At 33.5% G+C, this 21,132-nt stretch overlaps 1 protein-coding gene across 10 annotated transcripts in view; it reads left to right on the forward strand.

Annotated features, from left to right (window-relative positions):
* The window catches only part of LOC132702748 (CUGBP Elav-like family member 1), a 339,946-nt gene that overhangs the window by 65,423 nt on the left and 253,391 nt on the right, over positions 1-21,132 (forward strand). For 3 of the 10 annotated variants that reach the window (XM_060671472.1, XM_060671476.1, XM_060671477.1), the window contains exons 2-3: positions 11,746-11,880; positions 12,786-13,069. The exons of 1 other annotated variant lie outside the window; for it this stretch is intronic. In XM_060671472.1, the coding sequence (XP_060527455.1) occupies positions 12,918-13,069 (152 nt within the window). In that variant the 5' untranslated portion in view covers positions 11,746-11,880; positions 12,786-12,917. Of the gene's footprint in view, positions 1-11,525; positions 11,881-12,785; positions 13,070-21,132 lie in introns of those variants that run through there. 6 more of the 10 variants (XM_060671473.1, XM_060671471.1, XM_060671475.1 and 3 more) reach the window with 5 other exon arrangements.

Consider the following 21,132-nt stretch of genomic DNA (forward strand, 5'->3'; position numbering starts at 1 on the left):
TGTTGACTTTCAAGATTTTTTTTTCTAAAATTTGGCTTTATTTTTATTTTGTTAATCAAGTTATTAGGGATCAAACTTTAGCGGTCCTTGCATATAGTGACTTGATCACTAGGACACACTCAATCCGCATACTTTAATTATTTTAAAATAAGATCAATTTAAAGATATATAAAACAATCTAGAAAACATGTTTGATAACTTTTTTCTATTGCAATACTGTTTCGTTTTTGATAATTTTTAGCTATCGATTATTAAAGGACACAATCAAAAATTCTACGACAAATTCGAGCCAAATAATATGAAAAATTGTCACTTCAAAACTTTTCAAACTCCGTTCGTCTCGAAATTCGCGAGATATCCAGCTGAAACCCTCATCCGGGGGAAACTTTTCTAGTTGTTCTGGGATTTATATTTTAAGAAGCAAATATGATCCACGTTTGAAAACTTTTCGCGCCGCCCGACGAAATTAAAACTTAAAGACGAAGTTTTCTTTTGTCAGAACAGGAAAATACACTTGGAAGTTATTAAATCTTTTACTGAGCATCAAATTTAGCGCGAGACTGACTGCGAATACGTTTCCGACATTGTTGCGCGAGAAAAACATTTTAAGAAGTTACTGTTCTTCCGCTTATCTGCGGATCCGTTAATAGTCGTTACTCACTTTCCGCTTAAAACTTTGAAAAACTGAGAAACGGAGAGGCTCTACCTTTTTAACCTATATACAGAGTATTTGAATTTATCCTGAAATCGCAAACTATATTTTTATAGAGGGTACATGATTTCTTATTTTTTTAGTTTAAGAAATATTCTTTATGCTTACGCTCAGCTAAGCTGAGCTAACATATAATGTTATGCAACATGAGTTTCGTTTGCTTGCTATTTTATTCTTATTATTTTTATCAAAAAGACATATGACATTGATTTCATATTTTGACAATATAGTCTGGATTTGTTTGAATGTTAAATTTAAAATTTAAATAACTAAAAAATAAAAAAATATATCTGCATGTCAATATCAATTACATTAATGTCACTCGGTTAACAGCCTACGTGTATAAATATATATTTTATTTATATTGTCGGAGTAAAATAATTGGTAGAACGAACTCATTTGTTCATCAAAATTTATTACTAAAGTGGCATATATCCAATTAAGATAACGCGTGACGATGTAGATATTGCCCTTAATTTCGAGTGGATTGTCAAATAAATGTAAAATTTTGCTACAGATCATTTTATATTATAATCCATTTGCCACTCATTTGACAATACATTTTAAAATTAACGTCACTATTTATGTTGTCGAAATATGCGGCTTGTACAAAATCGGGAGTTTCAAAAAAACATTCCACTAATTTCCAGGGAAACTATAATATTAAAAAATGTTAGTTTGGTTCTGCAAAATATACCCAAGTTAAGTCACCTAAATGAAATATAAACGACCTTTGATCGCGTGTCACTTATATTGACCCACATTTTTTCTGTGACAAAAGTGATATATATCTTTTGTTTAATATGAAAAAACTAACTGATTTTGGAGTTATTTGAGATCTTCTCAACTAATACTGAGCGAACTGATAATAGTATATTTGAGTCACGAGTTTATTTGGCACGAGCGGAACGCAACCGAGCGAGTGTTTAACAAACGAGTTACTTAAAAAGTTTGCAAACGTGTTGCATACTATACTTTTTCTACGACTATTAGTATTTGAATACATTTTTGCAAAACAACGCAAATGCATTCACTCGTATGACCGTCAGAACTGACAAACGTCAAAATTAAATCGGTGCAGTAAAATCTCCGAAAACAGTCGATTGCTCCCACATCCCTGCGGTAATATCCCGGAAATGTTCGCAGGTGCTCGGATTCGTGGGCGAAGAAACTCACGTGGTAAAGCGACCCCGCATGATAGATTGGTGTATAATTAGGTATTTTACAGAAATGAGTTGAAAATAGTATATTATGCAACAATTGAGATAAAAAGCATTTAACCCACGAGTTTATTTGGCACTAGCGGAGTACTTAATAATCGAGTGAGATAAAGAGTTTTTCTACTGTCGTCTGTAAAATACCTAATTACCCATCGATCTAGCGTGCGGGAAGCGTCACTTTACCACGTCAATTTCGTTTCCCATGATTCCGAGCCATTTCGGATATTTCCGGGATTTTACCGCACGGTTTTGGGAGCAATCGGATGTTTTCGGAGATATTTCCCATGCTTTGAATTTTGACGTTTGTCAATTCTGACAGTCATGTCAGTGAATGAATTCGTGTTTTGCGAAAATATACCCAAACGGTCGTAGAAAAAGTATAGTATGCAACACGTTCGGTAAACTTTTTAACCCACTCGTAAATTAAACACTCGCTCCGCTCGTGTCAAATAAACTAGTGAGTCAGATGCCGTTTACCACACTTGTTGCATAATATACTATTACTAAACGTGTTGCATACTATACTTTTTCTGCGACTGTCACTAAAAACTCACAATTTAACAAATTAAAAATAACAGAATGTCGGATTACTACAATCAACGGGATAAACCAAATTTCTGTTGTTGTTATGTTGTTTTTTTAACTTTTACAATTGATCATTAAGTAATTTATTAATTAATAATTAATTAATAACCTTCAATTTTGTTTTGTTTGTACTGATGAGACATGGGTATTTGAAAATGGTACAATTGGTCCTATATAATCTCTAAAAACCACTAAAGTTCATGCGAATGGTATGTAAAATTTCTGTGGCAAACTTAAATTATAAGTGAGACTTTACTGACCGACTAGTCCACTATATATTGATATATTGCATAACATTTTTCTGTAAATTATTTTAAGTAATGATTATTTCAGAAAGTAGTATGATATGATTGTAAATTATTTTGACGTTAAATTTTTTGTCGCCAGTATATTTTATATGCCTAAATTTCATTTAGGTATCTTAATCCGTTTCAGAAGCAATTAAAAAAAGACTTTTTGGGACACATGTTTATTAACCAAACTTTTTTTTAATATTCCCCTGTAGAAATAACGATAACGTTTTTGAAAGATCCAGTGCAAGGGAGTTCCCTTGAATAACATTTAAAATAAATTGAAATGCCACAAATGTCTGAGGAAACAAAAACAATTTATAGAATCAAATAATCAAATAAAATAAATTTAGAAAAGGCTGTATAAACCACGACGTGTAGAATGCAACCGTTTAAAAGTAGACACAAGTTTTCTTGAAGTTTGAATGTAATATAGAATAGTTCCAAAAAAATATACACTGTAAGTACGCACTCATTCAATTACTGTAGATTTTATTGCGCCGCTTGTTGACAATAAATAACTGTGAGGAATTAATAAACATTCGATATTATTCCGTGTTTGAAATGGATTTTGGCATTTATTAGCGCGAAAGCTTTTACTGCAAACGTCCGCCCATGCATCGCCGCTAAAATTAACCAAAACCGCCGTTGAAATTATTTTCCTTAAATTTTCAGTTTAGATTTTTACGTCCATTCGAATCGAAACCAAAGATAAATTGCAGATAACTTCGTTTTATGTAGCCTGATGGTAATTTCCTCAGTTTACTGAGTTTTAACCGGCTCTTCCTTACAGCCTCAGTTTTCCGGGATTTATGAAAACGGCAGAAAGAATGTTAGAGAGAGGTTAATTAAAAGCACGGTTTTCTCCGCCTTGGATTCACTGATTTTTCATATACAAACGCGGAGAATCATAAACCGTAAATAAATATTTATTTAGTAATTTGTTCGAGATTTTAAAACTAACCAAACTAAACATTCTGTCCTGAAAATACTCACAAAAATGGCAACTTCAGGTTATGAAAGGTTCGGTGTCTAGATTCTTATTATCTGGGCTGTCATCTTAACAATCTGTGACTGCAATTAACCTTCATTCACATTTTCCCTGTCTCCCATAGATTCAATTCAATTGAACCTCTTTCATGGTGAGTTTAGATGGTTCCTCGGATTTGAGATTTTAGTACTCCTTCTCCTCTCTAGGAGCCGAATGGTTGTGTTTTCCTCTTTTAAATATACACATAAAATACGCGTAAATATACATCATCCTTTGGCTAAATTTTGGTTAAAATTTTTAACACACTGTAGCACTGTAGCTGAAAGTAGAAAAGGTTGTTTTCAGCAGCTCCGGAGTTTTTGTACAGAATAAATGAATTATCAAGCTCTGAAAAACCCAGCAGTATGATATGATATATATCTAAATTTTAGAGTACACTTCTTCCAGATTTCCCGTTCATTTGGATATTGTATCCTTGACGTTTCGCCAAACATAAAACTGGCTTCTTCAAAGCGCTTGCTGTTCTTTGGTATGTCATCCATTGCAAAAGGGCGACAACTAATTTTGTATCGCTTTTATAAGAAATATGTAGGATTGCTGTTAAAATAATATATTAAATTAAACTCAATTTTCCCTTAAAAATTACTAAAAATTTCACTCAATTGCTCCTTTCATCTATGACTTTGAGTGTAGGGTGGCGAATTTGAAAAGGAGTTTGTATATGGGCACTCAATGGCTACGCGAATGGGTAAAGATTTCAGCTCTTTATACATTCCGTTAGAAGGCGTCCTTTCTGCAAGGTGACAACGTTCATTTATCAAGTGGAATTTATATTATGCTTTCGTTTAATTTGGACACGGTTACTTGGGCGAAAAATTTGACACGGTTTATCAGAAGACTAATAAACTCGTTTACAAAAGGACCCCTGTGAAATGTAATTAACACGGAGTGCCGGGTTCGTTAGTTTTTAGGTTAGGAGTTCGGATTAATGTTCGCTGTTTAGTTGCCTAATATGCGGAGGATGATGTAAATTTGCGGGCTCGATATGTGAATAGTCTCGACTAATTTTAGACCCTTTGGCGTAGACCATTATTTGAATCGGATTACGTATCCAGATAAACCTAGATATTATATGCGCAATGTTTTGATCGTCTTTTTGCTTCAAGTGAATCATTTGAGCCGGATTTGAGAGATCTGCTCGTCTTTGTTCTTGTAAGTTTAATCTTATGAAATGTTATTTCAAATATTTCATAATAGGGAATCGAAAATTTGACATAGTTTTTATGGAGAGTGTCTCAAAACTTATTCGACGTAACACGAGTTGATACTATAAATCAAAATAAAATAAATTCAATTTTCGAAAGAATTTAATATTTTCCAAACGAGTACAGATATTAAAATTATTAACAAAAAAATTAATAGCAAACTGATATGCGCAAATCGGTAATATTAGTTATTCTCGCAAATGCATTCGATATCTATATCGACCTAGTTCGTTTTTTAATCAGAAAGAACGACTTTTTCCTAGTACGAATTCGAAACACAGTCTCAGCTCTGTAGGGTAAAACAAGTGTCAAAAAAATAATTTATCATTAAATATGAAAGCGCCCTTTATAAATTGGATTCAAACTAATACCAAATTTTGATTTTTCACCTTTGAAAACGCTATTTTGACACACCAACTAATCTAAATAACTGAATAAGTTCATCAAAGTTTTGCTTATTAAACTTTTTCCACGACTTTCTTTTTGACTTCGACGTGACCATCAGAACCAAGAAATGTCAAAATCAGTTTCCCAGGTCCTGGAAACGTCCGAAACGCCCGGCCACAGTGGTTAACGAAGCTGTGACACGCTTGATCACTGTATAATTGCGTATTTTAGAGTATTATTTTTGAATTTAATAAACTTTTCACAGGCGGTATGCGCATTTCTTAATCTAATAGTGTTCTTTTGCATCAAGTTTTAATAATGGCGTAACTTAACGGCGCTTGAGGTGATGATTTTTGGTGTTACCATAAACCAAGCTCGAAATTATTAGAAATTTTTATGTTTATTTCCAATTTCATATTGGTCGAAATATTTTTCTCGATATACTCGTATATGATTCACCTTGGATCCCGTTTTTTCTAATAGAAATTTTCTTTGTTGATAACGCACGTATATCAGCACTCATTTTATTCATGTAATGATATTACTTTCAGCAAAAGTGCATTTCTACCGATGACTATGGATACTTAAAGAATTACCTCGAAGCAACATCCAGTACCATCCATTCTATATCTATCACTATATTTGACTAATTACTTTAAAAAAAAACAATACATCTAAAATTAGGTAGTTATAGGGCCTACTAATATTCATATTTGCTACTTGATCGCCCAAGTTTTATAGCGTGTAGCACTAGTAAACAAAAAGCATTTAGTATAAGGATAAGCAATTGCGACAGATGGTAGGTCAACTTTTATGAATTAGCGCCGGTTAATTCATAAAACCTGAAAATATTTTGAAATGAAAGATGAAATTTCACCTTAAAATATTTTTTTTCTAATCCTTGCTATAAAATACCCAATTATGCAATACACAAAGTGTCATTTCAAAACTTTAACTTAATTAAATACTGTCGAAGGATACTTCGAGCATTTCCAGGAGCGATCGGCTGTTTTCGGAAAAATTTAAAACACTGATGGTATTCTTAGAAAATAAGAGTTCCTGCTGTTATGCAAAAACTAACGAAAAACTAATGGTAGTAGAAAAAGTACAGTAGACATAAACTTCGTTTATATTTCTAAACAAACGTGACTAAAATATCGTTTGTCAAACTTGTTGCATAATATGCTATTTCATGTTATGTTATAAGAGTAGCATTTTGCCTTTCGTTTATGTTGAAAGTGTCTTTTCATAATGTTCTCGTTTGCATAGCATACGGACCGCCGCTTGTAAATAAATATAAAACACGACGGAAATAGTCGACCGTAATACATCTGGATAAGATTCGAGCAGCGAAATCCAGAAGTTAACGCTCGATCAATCATAAGTTGCCTGGGTGGTTGTCATAATTATCGCTTTTCTGCGCTTTTGCGCTTAGTGAGCTATTTTGTAAAGCGGTAATCTTCCGAATACCTTCAAATAATTTTCTGCCTCTTCCTCTTTTATTTATAACCTTCGAATGAGGGGGACACATTATTTTGGGCCTCACATGCCTTATTACCCCAAACTTGCATACTTTGAAAAAAAAAGAAATTACGCGATCCTTTTTGGGTATATACAACATAACTAAAGGAAATAAAAAACAGAGGAAAGAACAATTAAATCGCAAACATAGGACCTGAGGCGAAGCTTTACCTTACTTTACATTATTTCATTAAACATAAAGCTGTCAATTTTAGCAGATAACAGAAAAGGAAAATATTATAAAATAGAAGTCTATATACTATCTACTATATATACCACCCTTTATATCTATTTTTTTTTAAATAATAACAGTAGAAAAAAAAACAGTGTAAGTACGAAATTATTAAAGTTTTTACCTCAAAATGTCAACAAAATTTTAAAGCAAATATACAATTTTGCAAATTTGATGAATTTTCAAATGGAACGCGCAGTGCCTTATTTAAAATTTTAATGAGTTTTACTTATATTACTCTAAAATTTATTAGATGTGATTCATTAAAATGTTTATTAGATATGCATTTGAGAATACACTAATATTTTCTCTTTATATATGCTAAAAACAAATATTTTATAACTGCAGCAATTTTAAGGGGGTAATAAATCATTTTAAAAAAATGAAATGTATAAAAATATGAAGTATTTTAAAAAAATCAGCAGTAGTCAAAGATTTCCATTAATAGAAAAAATTGTCATTTTTGACGAGCAGTATTTATAGTTTTTTTAATAAATTAAAGAACGATTTGTAAGAAGGGTGTAAAAATGTACGAAACAATTTTTCACCTTATAACATTTTCAGAAAACTACGTAGTCTCAGAAAGAAGCTGTTTCGGAATTCCGTAAATTATAAATGGTGCGCATTTGTAAATGTCATATTAAAATAAATCTTCGCGCTTGTTGAAAGGGTCCGCCATAATTCGGCAAACACTTTAATATCCACCTTGAAAAACTATTTATTTCTATTAACTGAAGTAGCGAACAAACAATGAATGAAATATAAACAGAAACACCCTATAACGCCTAAACGTCTCGACGACGATATCCAAATATTCGCAAACGACGAAAAATAAAATCTTTGAACTGCCGCCGCTCCTTTCTATTAAATTAACCGCCAAAAGCTTTGACTGCGCTCATGAAACCGGCTAACCATTGCCGTACCAGAAAATCAGCTTTACATTGACAAAAGCCGCTTACGGTTGACTCTATATTTTCCATCCCTCTCGAGCGAATCAGCAAGACTTCTCTTTGTTTGTTTTATTAAATACGACGTGCATTCCCTTTAACGCGCTAGCGAAAAATATTTTAGTTTACTCTGAAATTTACTTGTATCAAAGTCCTATAATTTCTGGCCAAGTCATAGTGACGGATTGAATGGAGAAAATGGTGATCCAAGGAAGAATAGACACTAAAAACCAAGAGGCAGACCTCCTCTTAGATTCATAGATCAAAGTCTTACAAATATGTCAGTGGCATAAATCACGAGAACAGGAGAGGGTACCCGGGAGGATAGAGCATCACGGAGAAGGCTTGTAACCTGACTGAATCACGATGCTAGCAGCCATAACTGGAAAGAAAGAGATATAGACCTCCTTAACTGGCAGTGCTCTAAATGAACAATTTTAAAAGTATATTTTTTTACCCACATTAGTCGCAAGTAACAAATATCAACTAACGATCTAATTGGTCACTAAACGAAATGGAAATATGAATAATGCTTCGATATTAGAAAAGAAAAGAGAGATTTATGAAAACCTTACAATGGTAGTAGTCATGACAGCAATAGAGGCTAGAGAAGCATATAGCGGACACGTGATATGATTGAGTCACGATGCTAGAACTCGAGCTGCAACTGGAGACAGAGAGACTCTGATACTCTCTTAATTGGCAGTTCTCTTCTAAATGAATAATTTTGAAAGCAGGAATTTCATGTGTAATGGCTTATTTTTAATCACATTGGCCTCAAATAACGAATATGAACAAGAGAAAACTTGCAAAGTCTTAAGTCAAAACGTTACGACTGGAGAGAGAAAGGCAGAAGAAAGAAAGAAAAGGCAACAGATATTTTTTAACCACAATGGTCGCAAATAATAAATATCATGTAACGGTTCAATTAAATCACGAAAAAATCTTATAGAAGAAAATCAAACGATTTTTGTTTTGTGTGCAGAGACAACAAAAACCACTCGCTCCGCTCGTGTCAAATAAACTCGTGAGTCAAATGCCGTTTACCGACCGTGTTGCATACTATACTTTTTCTACGAGCGTTTGTTTTTGGGGAACATTTTCTCAAAACAACACGAATACATTCACTGCCATGACTGTCAGAATTGATAAACGTCAAAATTCAACGGGTGGGAAATATCTACGAAAACATCCGATTGCACCCAAACCCGTGCGGTAAAATTCCGGAAATGTCCGAAGTGGCTCGGATCCGTGGGAAACGAAATGGACGTGGTAAAGTGACGCTTCCCGCACGCTTGATCGGTGGGTAATTAGGTATTTTACAGACGGGAGTAGAAAAAAGAAATTTAATTGCCCGGTTGGTTAAATTAATAAATTAATTAATAAATTAATAAATAAAGCCGTGCGGTAATATCTCCGAAAACATCCGATTCCGGAAATGTCCGAAGTGGTTCGGATCCGTGGGAAACGAAATGGACGTGGTAAAGTGACGCTTCCCGCACGCTTGATCGGTGGGTAATTAGGTATTTTACACACGGGAGTAGAAAAAAGCAATGTTAACGTCCCATTTGCTATACAAGAGAAAACCATTTTTCTTTAGGTGCATACTAGAGTACGCCTAATGAACTAGCTTGTAATGGCTCTAGATGAGAATGGAAACTAGTTTCCATACATAGGGACGGACACATGAGTCTTCTAAGCATGGCTAAAATTTCAGGTGGACAATTTTGTTGTTTTTGTTTTGTTGCAGTTGTAAATATTTTTGCGCAAACGCAAAAAGAAATAACCTTAAGCTACTCTCCCAGTCCATGCGGATACACGCGAATTTGTGATCTTGCGAACAACTAGATACATAGAATAGTTAAAATGTCTTATCGGGATTTATATTTTGCGTTATTCCTAATTACTACTTCTTCAAAATTAAATTTTTAGAAATTAGAAATAAATAGAAGTTAACAAATTACGTACCTGGTAAATTAATTATTTGGGAAACTTCATTCCACAAGAACTTTTGTAAATTACGATGGTGATAATTTGGTTTCCGGTGATCCCATAAGTATTTCCGCCCTCGTACTAAATCAATTAGCTTTTCGGTGTTCATTTTTTTTAAGAGGAATCGTGCAGCAGAACTACGTACAATCGCAAATATCCCATCCAAACAGGATCTGGTCGCCCGTTGGGTGCTAAAATACGCTGCGACATAGAGCATTTTCTTCAGAATTTAGAAATTGTTAGTTGGAACCTATGTGTAAGACTTCAATGAGATATAAAAATCACAGGAAAGGATAAAGATTACTGTTCGAGTTGAAAAGACGAGTGTCCCAATAGTATCCAAGAATGCTACGGGAAATAAGCTTCCGAAGAACCTAATTGGTGTTTCTTTTTGCTTAATCTGTAGATTGAATAGTGCAAATTATATTTCACTTTGAAATTAGAGCTTCCAGACAAAAACTAATATTCGAATTCGGGCATCAAATGTGGAACTTTATTTCTCCTACTTTGGGTTTTGAATAAATTCGCGGATTTTGCGGCTTTTTCAGGACTTCAGATCGGTTCAGACAGCGTGCAATTGAAAATCTTCTTTATAATACCACTGACATATATGTGACATTGCAAATTAACTCTTCTTATTGCCAAAATAAGATGTCACATCATCATTTTAGTTAGTTATTAGCTTTGTTCAATACCTATAAGAAATAGTCTCCTCCATAAGTGATCTTTAAACCTGTTAATATGCTTTAATTAAAAAAAAATGCAATTTCTCATTAATAAATGTGTGTTCCTCTCAATGGTCTAAGCAAAATCGGAGTCGATGGCAACGCTGCCTAATTTTAACTATTTTTATTGTCGCAGTGCTCGTGTGTGCTCTGTCTGCCTTTTTTTACAATACCGTCCAGTCTCGTTCTGTTTGGCTCTTGCTTAATGTTAAATCGAGTGTGGTCGAAACCGCTCAAGCCAGCGTTGTGTTCCAATGTTATAACCTTGATAAACACACTTCCGCCTTTGCCAGAAAGATTAGAAAAACTCGAACTTTGAAGGAGAAGAAGAATGCAACGTGTATTCGATTTTCCTTTTTAGAACATAGCACTCAATTTGGAGAGTCCTAATTTTGATATACCCCAAGCATTTTGGTTTCAGTATTGCGCATTTGATTTTTTATATTTACGAATTCTATCTGTCCAAATAATTGAGATGTTGAAAAGAAATTATACAAAAACTGGTCACCTTATGACAGTATACGAGTAGATCACCTTAATTTTTTAAAATTATGTCTTGAGCTTAGCAATTTTGCATATTCTATGTAGATTTTGATAATCAAATTTGATTTATACGGTAGTGTTATTTGGTTCGAATTCTATATAGGCTTGTCGCAAGGCGCAGAATTGGATATAATATTGGAACACAGCCCAGTAGTACACATGTGATCGTCGAAACAGTTTTACGCATTGTAAACAAAAAAACAATAACAGACAATAACAAGTTTTTGTGCTTTACAGGCCTGTTCCGTATAGTAGTGGTATTTTTAGTCTGTTTTTAAAACCCATCCTCCATTATATTGTCATTGCATAGCTGTGTGATTTTCTCTGTCAAAAAGTCTAGAACCGAGTCTAGAACAGACATTATTTATACAACACGATGCGGATGGTGCCGGATACGATAAGACAAAATCTGCGTTTGATTCTCGAGAAATATTGACATTCGAACGAGTCCAAGTAAATCAAAGTTACAGGTATGCCGTGGGAGTCGAAAGAAGCGATAAAGTTTGATGACCTTATTTTTCACGTACCGTTAACTCGAGATTTTCGTTTTATTTATTTTTAGTTCAGGTTGCCTTCGCAAACGAGAAATTCATGTTGGTTGCGTTGGGTAACCAAAAATTATAAAAATTCTGATTTCTGGTATCAACCTGATCTCCCCAATTGCGAACAATAAAAGTGGCATCAATTATCACAATAACATTTTTATTTCATTAAAGAAACAAAGTCCAATTACCATTTTGAAAAATATTCAGACATTTTTGTGTTGTTTGAGGGATGGTGAAGATATGGTTACGTTATGTTAATATAATTCAACTCGACAAACCTTATAGTTATGATATGAAATTGAATTTCTTGGCTAAAATTTAATTATAACCAATTTTCACTTCCTTGTCTGGATTTGTATTAATTCATGATTCGCCTACGAATTTGATTCGCAAAATTATAGGTTGTAATTCTCGAAATTATTATATATCCCATTAAAAATTTATATTGAACTTCTTCATTCTCTTCCATTTGTAGCTAATTTGATCTGAGTGATTTGATTTGAAAAATATTAGTAATCATATATTTTTCGCAACCAAGTCGATTATTCAGATTGAAAACAATGTAAAATATTTATATTCCGTACTGTTAAAAAGGTTTTCTACCAACATTTTTATAGCAATAGCATTTTTAAATCGAGGTGAGAATATTAGGATATGATATGGTTAAGCCTATTTTTAAATCGGAAAATAAAAATGAAAACAAATTCAAACCACGCAGCTAAAGTTTAATATCCAAATTTTCGGTAAATAGGGTTCAAACTTTATCGCGGCGCGGCGAGAAGAATTCACAAATATTAATTTGTGTTCGTATGTGTGTGTGTGTAACGCAGCCTCGATAGGAACACTATAACATCGTGCAAGAGTCATGAGCAGCTGATAACAGGTAGCTTTATCTTATCTGAACGAACGATCGTCGGCCGTGTACAGGTGATTACAACGTCAGTTTCGTGAGTGAACTTTCGATGAGTATGTTGCACTCTTTGAACGCGTTAGCTGGCAAATTATCCCCAGGAGCCAACGGTGCACAGGGCAGTCCACAATCATCAGTTTTGGACACGAACGCCAATCGGGTACATCCGTATCTGAAACAGACCAACCCGTCAAGCTCAAATAGGTGAGTAGCATCTTGTTCGTATGCGGATTATGATGGGTCTACCTACACTGATCCCATAGGTCTATAACAATATTATTGGCCCAGAATTTGTCAAGTCTAGTACTAGTAATTTGAGTTTTTTGAGGTACAAACATTAGCCCTTAATATCTACAACGTTCCATCACGACCTTGATGTCGTCACTTTGTAATTGCGTTGGTGCGTGTTTTAAGTGTAAAACGTTGAAAGTTCATATTGGAACTAAATAATAGTGATCATTTCTAAATCGTTAGTATCTGGCAAAGATTATGGTAGCCTTGCGCGGTGACTTAACCTCACTTTACTTGGGTTCTTTTCTATAACACGAAACAGAAATAGTATATTATGCAAGTAACGAGTTTATTTGGCACGAGCGGAGCGACGGAATGACGTAACAAGTTTACCCAACGTGTTGTAGTAAAGTAGTATAGCATACTATGCAAACGGCATACAGGGAGTAGAAAAATCATTTTTAAACTTTATTAAAATTTAAAATTTAATAAACCCGAGTCTCCAATGCCGTTTACCACACATTTTACATAATGTTATATTATAAATTAACTATAAGCTTTCAAGGATAAAAACGCTCCTACAAAATGATCCACTAGAAAATGCAGCGAAAGTAAGGGTAACCAAAAATTGTTTTTGTCACATTTAAGAAATTCGTTTTCTTTCATGCGCATGCGCGCGTGTAAAGTTCTTAGTTATACGCGATTGTCGTCCAATAAGGCGCGTGGCTGAATCCCAGCAGTTATCAACGGGTTATTGATTTTAACTGTCGTTGTTATCACTATTTGTGTTGGAACATTTGTATCATTTTCGGCGAACTCCTTTTATCACGGCTTGAATTTTAGTGCGGCAAATGTGGCAATAAATTTCACCAAGTTTATTTGAATTCGTTGGATCGGCATATTGTTTATCGAATTAATATATTGACATAATTGTGGTGTCATTCGCATTAGCATATTGTGCCCCTTTGTGACACTAAACTTATAATAAACATAATAAATACGACTTTATTTTTAGACATTCATACTTTTCAGTAATTAATACCTTTTGCAAAATTCTTCAACTAAAATTTTGGGAATTAATATAGTACTTTCCTAACTTATCAATTAAATACATTTTTATTAATTTCTATAGGTCTACATATTTAAATCACGTCTAAACTCTTTCTTGTGACCTCTAAAACTCCTCCAAAATGTTAATCCGGACTCTACTGCTAGTTTTCTAATATCATCAATGTTTCATACATATGAACGGATTTTTTATTTTAAATCTGACAACACGAGGTCTGTCGAAACCCGACCTTCAAAATTTTATCAAAAATAACTCACTAGTTTCACACGACCTTAAATTGCGTCTTTGAAATTACGTCAAATGAATCAGTAAACTTTGTAATACCTAAATTGCTAAATTGAAAACAAAAATTATCAGGTCACAAACATCCTATGTAATTTTTATTTAGATTTTTTTGTTTTAGAGATTTCCTATTTTGTCACAAATTCAGTAGATTGGAACATAACATTTTCGTTAACCTTGAGGTAGTTTAAAAAGAAATACTCTATAATATTTTATCAAGTTTTGCAGGTCGGAGTTTTGAATTTCAATTGTAAATAAAAAATCGTGATTGTGTTATAATGAAAATACTTCTGAATAAGTATTTTGGAAGCACTTTGGGGGTCCCAAGAAACAGTTTCAAACATAACAAAGAGTAACAATAGATCATGTTCACGTAGTACAGGGTTGTACAAAAATAAAAATAGACGCCGCATGTAAAATATTTACCGTTTAATGTTAAACAATTCACACTGATACCTTAAAAGCATAAAAGCAATGATTCATCGATTCATTGATTGCGCAAAATTCGTGTATATATATATCTGATTATTCCGGAAACCCGATATATGCTGTCCCCCCTTAGGAAACCTCAAATGAAGAAAAAGCTAACGGTGATTTTAGACTTAATCTTGTTTGTTTTAATTGGAAAAATTTATTGCGTTAGACTCAAATTTAACTGGCAACTTATTATTTTATTGTTTCGTAGTCCGAAGTGGCTGCAATTAAAAAAGTGTTAAAAAAACAATCTTATCCACAATTTTAAAGAAATCATACATCATCATACATTATTGACTACCAATCTTACGTCAATAATCTAATAGAAGTACTAAGTTGGTGGATTTGCTACTAGTCGATTTTCCTTACCTTCGATCGTTGAAGCCGGAGACGGAGGGGGGATAATGATTTTCAATTATGGTGGTTCAGACTTAACGAAGAAAACGAACGCATTGCGGTTTGGAAATTCATTACACGCACAATTAGGTATCTGGCTGAGAGCCATGTCTTTGGCGTATGCCCGCTGAAGTATTTGTCTTTGGTTGCCAGACATATCGTATATTTAGATCAAGCACGACGTGTACGACATTTGATCACTCTAATTTTCTTTTCGCCAACCCGTTACACACAAGCCACTTTGTTTCAGTCTGCCGTGAATTACAAAATTGCTCTATAGAATTGGTTCCGCTTATCGTTTCTATCAACCCAGGGATATCAAAATTTCTTGGTTGATAAAGAAAGTTATATTAATTATTAGTAGGGTCCACGCGGTTTCCTCATTTTTTGGACCAATAAGTTAGAAAAAATTAGTATGATGCGCAAGGTATTATAATTATAAAGGTGGATTCGTTTTCTTCAAATCTCAGTTTATCGCTGTCTATTATTTGAATACGTCACCTATGCTGCGAAATCTTTTACCCGCAAAAACTAAGGTTAGAATCGAAATTTCAAAAGTAGCGTCTTATATGCGGATGTATTAAGTTTTAATATGCTATTGTGGCGTTACTATGCAATTTTCTATTCGTACCTTAATTACGATGCTGTCCTTTGAGGAAGCTCCTCACAAGTGATACGTGTTTTCCGGTCGCAATGGGTCATTGGACATTACCGTCAATTTTTATTTACCAGACCCTTACAGAATTACTTGTACCACCTAGGCACAGGCTAACAACTTTCTATAAAAGTTATAAAAACTCAACAAAATTACCATTCTATAGCTTTAAAAATAGGATTAAAAATGACTTAGGGAAAACTATTTTTGTACATTTTATGGAGGCATGACTTCCAGTCTAATACCATAAAATCCTTTTGTAATTTATTAAAGTGATGGCAACCATCAAATATCAGGAATAAGTAATGTGTTAATAAAATTATCTACCTATCTATACAGTGCATCTCTCAATGGGGTTAGAATGACATACCACACAGTAAATGTGGTAGAACCGTTGTTGGGTTTAAAATTACTATATAATAAATAACACATAAACACTAAATGTGATGTCAATTTATCATATATATATATATATATATATATATATATATATATATATATATATATATATATATATATATATATATATATATATATATATATATATATATATATATATATATATATATATATATATATATATATATATATATATATATATATATATATATATATATATATATATATATATATATATATATATATATATATATATATATGTATATGTATATATATATATATATATATATATATATATATATATATATATATATATATATATATATATATATATATATATATATATATATATATATATATATATGTATATGTATATATATATATATATATATATATATATATATATATATATATATATATATATATATATATATATATATATATATATATATATATATATATATATATATATATATATATATATATATATATATATATATATATTTCTCCTTCATTATCGCAACACAAATTTCACGTATGACATTTTTAACTTTTAATTTGTTTTTTATTTCAACGGCCTCCCTCTTTCACAGAGAGTTTTTTTTTTGGGCATTTGAATATCACTATATTTATTTTTAGGATATTAAAGAAAAGTTAATTGGCGTTAAACCAGCAATTGTGCTGACCAAGTGCTGAATTAATTCTCTCCTCAAAACTTCAGCGAACTCTAATAATCCCAGACTGGGTAGATGAGAATAATTGATAAAAGGATAAATAAAATAGGGCGAACCGACTGATAGGACTTGAATTTTTTTAATTTAACGCATTTTGTTTTTTTTCCTGCCTTATTTCAACATACGATTTGATAAGAACGATCTATACCGGTCCAAAGTTATTCTACGGATTCCGTATTGTTATGTATACTTACTCCCTACCTAAAACTTCTGTCGTGTCCAATACTTATTAGCTATCAGATGTTTTCTATCCCGACATGTCGATTAACTTCTTCAGTCACTCGTTTATTAAAGACTCGCTCCGCTCGTGCCAAATCAAGCTCGTGACTAAAATACCGTTAGTAAAACTTAAAATAATAGATGGTCAGCAATCCATCCAATCTCCGTTTATCATATTCAAATTGCAAATCCCGTTAAATTCGATTGTTTGTTTTTGGTTTGCCTTGTTTTTGACGCGGTATAAGTTTTATATCGTCAAATATACATTTGCATATTTACATTGTCTGGTTCACTTACTGGAAGTATGTTTTTACGGTGTGATTGTTTTAAAAAAAGCGGGCATCGTTGTTAGTAAATATTATTATAGTTACTTGAAGATTTGTGTTGAACTGAAATGTGAAATGCCTCTCTGAGGGCATCGAAAAGCAGGAGCATTACGTTTACCGATAGCTCTTGATCTCCATAATCATTCTCCGAATGATCGTGTATGCTCGCCACGTAACGTTATTTCATAAAAAAAGGAAAATAACATATCCACGTTCCATTCCTGATGTGCCTCCTCTAACGACCAAGGCAAACATATCAGAACGTGACTTATCGTTTTCATGTGCGTTACCAGAGCCCCTCCCGATATTATATGGAGTCGTCCGGAGTCCTCTACAGAATCCGGGGTCCCGGATTGAAAGGAGAATAATAATTATTTATTGTTTGGATGTGCTGCACGTTCCTTAATGCGACTTAAATAAAAGAAGGAGCAGAATATGTTTTGATAAAGACATAACGCGGAAATTGTCCAATTTGAGAAGTTTGATGCAAAAATCTTCTTTTAATAATTATTACCTGTAGCCCTAGATTAATACTTAACCCAACAGAATAGATATTTTTTTAATTGAAATACTTGGTTAGTAATTTCGCTCCCTCGGCCAAGACTATTTCTTTAATTAGCCATGGTTCCTAATTAATTTCAAGCAAGCAATTGGTTATATATCGTGTATTTATCGATCGTAAACTATTTGTTTTTTTATTGTTTTGACGAAGAACGCTTTCCAATTTCCAATTTCCAATTTATGACTGCAATTTATGAAACATTTTTTACGATTGTGCTCATGGTTGGCTATTACAAATTTACGATTCATATCAATTCCGGCGAAAACTGCAGCAAAAAATATCCTCTTTTTGTCGTCCGCCTCTTTATTAGTTTCTCCAAAAATGTCAGTTGAAACAGACGTCCAATTTTACTCACCGATTACCATGTTTATTGGAAAATCACTTTAATAGTGAATGCGGTATAAAATGGCTTGCCGGAAATATATAACTGCACAAGTAGAAAAAATCGATTTAAATTTTTCGTTACATTTTAATGGGCAAAAAAATTTAAATCTCGCTCTCATCTTAACATAAATTAGCTCCCATAAATTATGCATGAACACAAGACTCTTTAGTGCACTCCTAAAAGAGTTGCTGAAAGTGTGAAGACGTAAGCTTGATTATTCACTATCGCGAGGCATTTCGTACATTTCCGGTGTTTTAGTCACGAGTGTGGGAGAGATCGGATGCTCTCGGTTAATTTTAGTCACGGATTGAATGAATTTTGACCGATACTGATCAAACTTTTGCACACTATTCGTTTAATTTTTTTCACAAATTTCGACATTTTAAAGTTCGTGTGAACACGAACAAGAAAATGTACAAATTTGATGGCGACAGTAGGTAAGAATGTCTGAAGGTGCTTGATCCGTTTATAAATGTGTGGCAGTTATAGTGGAGAGTAGAAAAAAGCACGTTTCCTGTAAAATACATAATTATACAATGATCGAGCGTGCGGAGAGTGTCATTTTATTACGTCAGTTTTATCTATGGCTGCGAGCCACTTAGGAATATTACCCCTGAGTCTCGAGAGCAATTGGAAGTTTTCGGAGATATTACTCACGGCTCGAATTTTGACGTTTGTCAGTTGTCAGTTAATTTTATTGCATGTTGTATTTCAAAAATGTAACCAAATGCTATTGGTCGTAGAATATAAAAACTATAGATTGTGATATGGTTGTTTTGCTCTAAATTAACACCTTTTCAAGAAAAATAAAACATATACCTAAAACAAGAATATTTATTCAAACAAAACACTCGCAATATAAGATGTGGACAGAAAGCAGAGCTGAATAAGAACAGACGGAATATAGTATATTATGCAATAAGTGCGGTAAGTGGCATTTAACTCACGAGTTTATTTGACACGAGCCGAGCGAGTATTTAATAAACGAGTGACTTAAAATGTTTACCGAACGTGTTGCATACTATACTTTTTCTGCGACAGTTAGTTTTCGGGTACATTTTGGCAAAACAACACGATTACATTCACTGACATGGCCGGCAGAATTGACCAACGTCAAAATTCAAGGCGTGGGAAATATCTCCGAAAACATCCGATTGCTCCCAAACCCGTGCGGTAAAATCCCGGAAATGTACGAAGGGGCTCGGTTCCATGGGAAACGAAACTGACGTGGTAAAGTGACGCTTCCCGCACGCTAGATCGTTGTGTAATTGGGCATTTTACGGACGGGAATAGAAAAACTGTAATATGATACACTTTTCATAAACTATTTTTTCTACTCCCGTCTGTGAAATATCTAATTACACACCGATCTAGCGTGCGGGAAGCGTCACTTAACCACGTCAGTTTCATTTTCCGCGGATCCGGGAATTTACCGCACATTTTTGGGAGGAATCCGATGTTTTTGGAGATATTTGCCACGTTGTATTTGACGTTTGTACGCTTTGACGTTGTATTCGTGTTGTTTTGCGAGAATGTACCCAAAAACTAACTGTCGTAGAAAAAGTATAGAATGCAATACGTTCGGTAAACTTTTTAAGCCACTCGTTTATTGAACACTCGCTTCGCTGCGCTCCGCTCGTGCCAGATGAACTCGTGAGTCAAATGCTGTTTACCGCACTTGTTGTATAATATGCTATAGGTCTTTCGTTTAATAAGCACACACTTGTGCCAAAACAAAACTTCACTGTAATCTAGCTAGTTTATCGCGATCTTCTACCACTTTGCTTAAGATTTCAAGCTTTTCCGTAATCTTAACAAAACTGGGATATAGAGAGATTTGATATCGTGTTACACTATTGCTCCATCCTGTATATTAAAACAGTCAATATCTGCAAGGATTCTACGGCTAAGGATCAAACATATTGCAGTCATGAACTCCACTAATATATCTGAAATATGCTTTAATTGAATCCCGTCGCAATTTGATATTTATATTTTTGTATTTATTTATACTTCTAGAAAAAGTTTTGCTGCATTTCTTTGCTACATAATACAGTGATCCCAATAAGGTGGATATAATACTTTCGTAGCACATGTTCCTGAATTTCTCACACTCACGAGCACTTTGCCCACTTTCCTTTGTAAAAAACTTTGTAAATTGAAATGACATCTTGATGCTTGAAAAAGAGATTTGGAAATGTCTCGCATGCGCATTAACATTTTCATGGTTTCTTCAATATGCTAGTAGCTATATGGTTCCTTTTCGCTATTGTTTTGATCTGTTAGTTCACGAAAATACTCTTCCAAAATCGGGTTATTGTTGATCTCCTCCCTTAATAAACTGGTCTACGTATGTGCAAATATGTACACGGACATTAGTTTCAATTCCTTTGAGGCTCCAACCTTGTCGAAAATTTTGGCTTAATATTTGGCGACGTATACCACCGCTGAAAGCCGTTTTGAAATGGTGCCATAAAGCTTTGAGCTTCCAACGAGATAATAAGATTCAATTTTATGCGCGCTACGTCCATGTTC

This window comes from Cylas formicarius, unplaced genomic scaffold (assembly GCF_029955315.1).
Source record: "Cylas formicarius isolate icCylForm1 unplaced genomic scaffold, icCylForm1.1 PGA_scaffold_6__28_contigs__length_40554024, whole genome shotgun sequence".
Taxonomy (NCBI): Eukaryota; Metazoa; Arthropoda; class Insecta; order Coleoptera; family Brentidae; genus Cylas; species Cylas formicarius.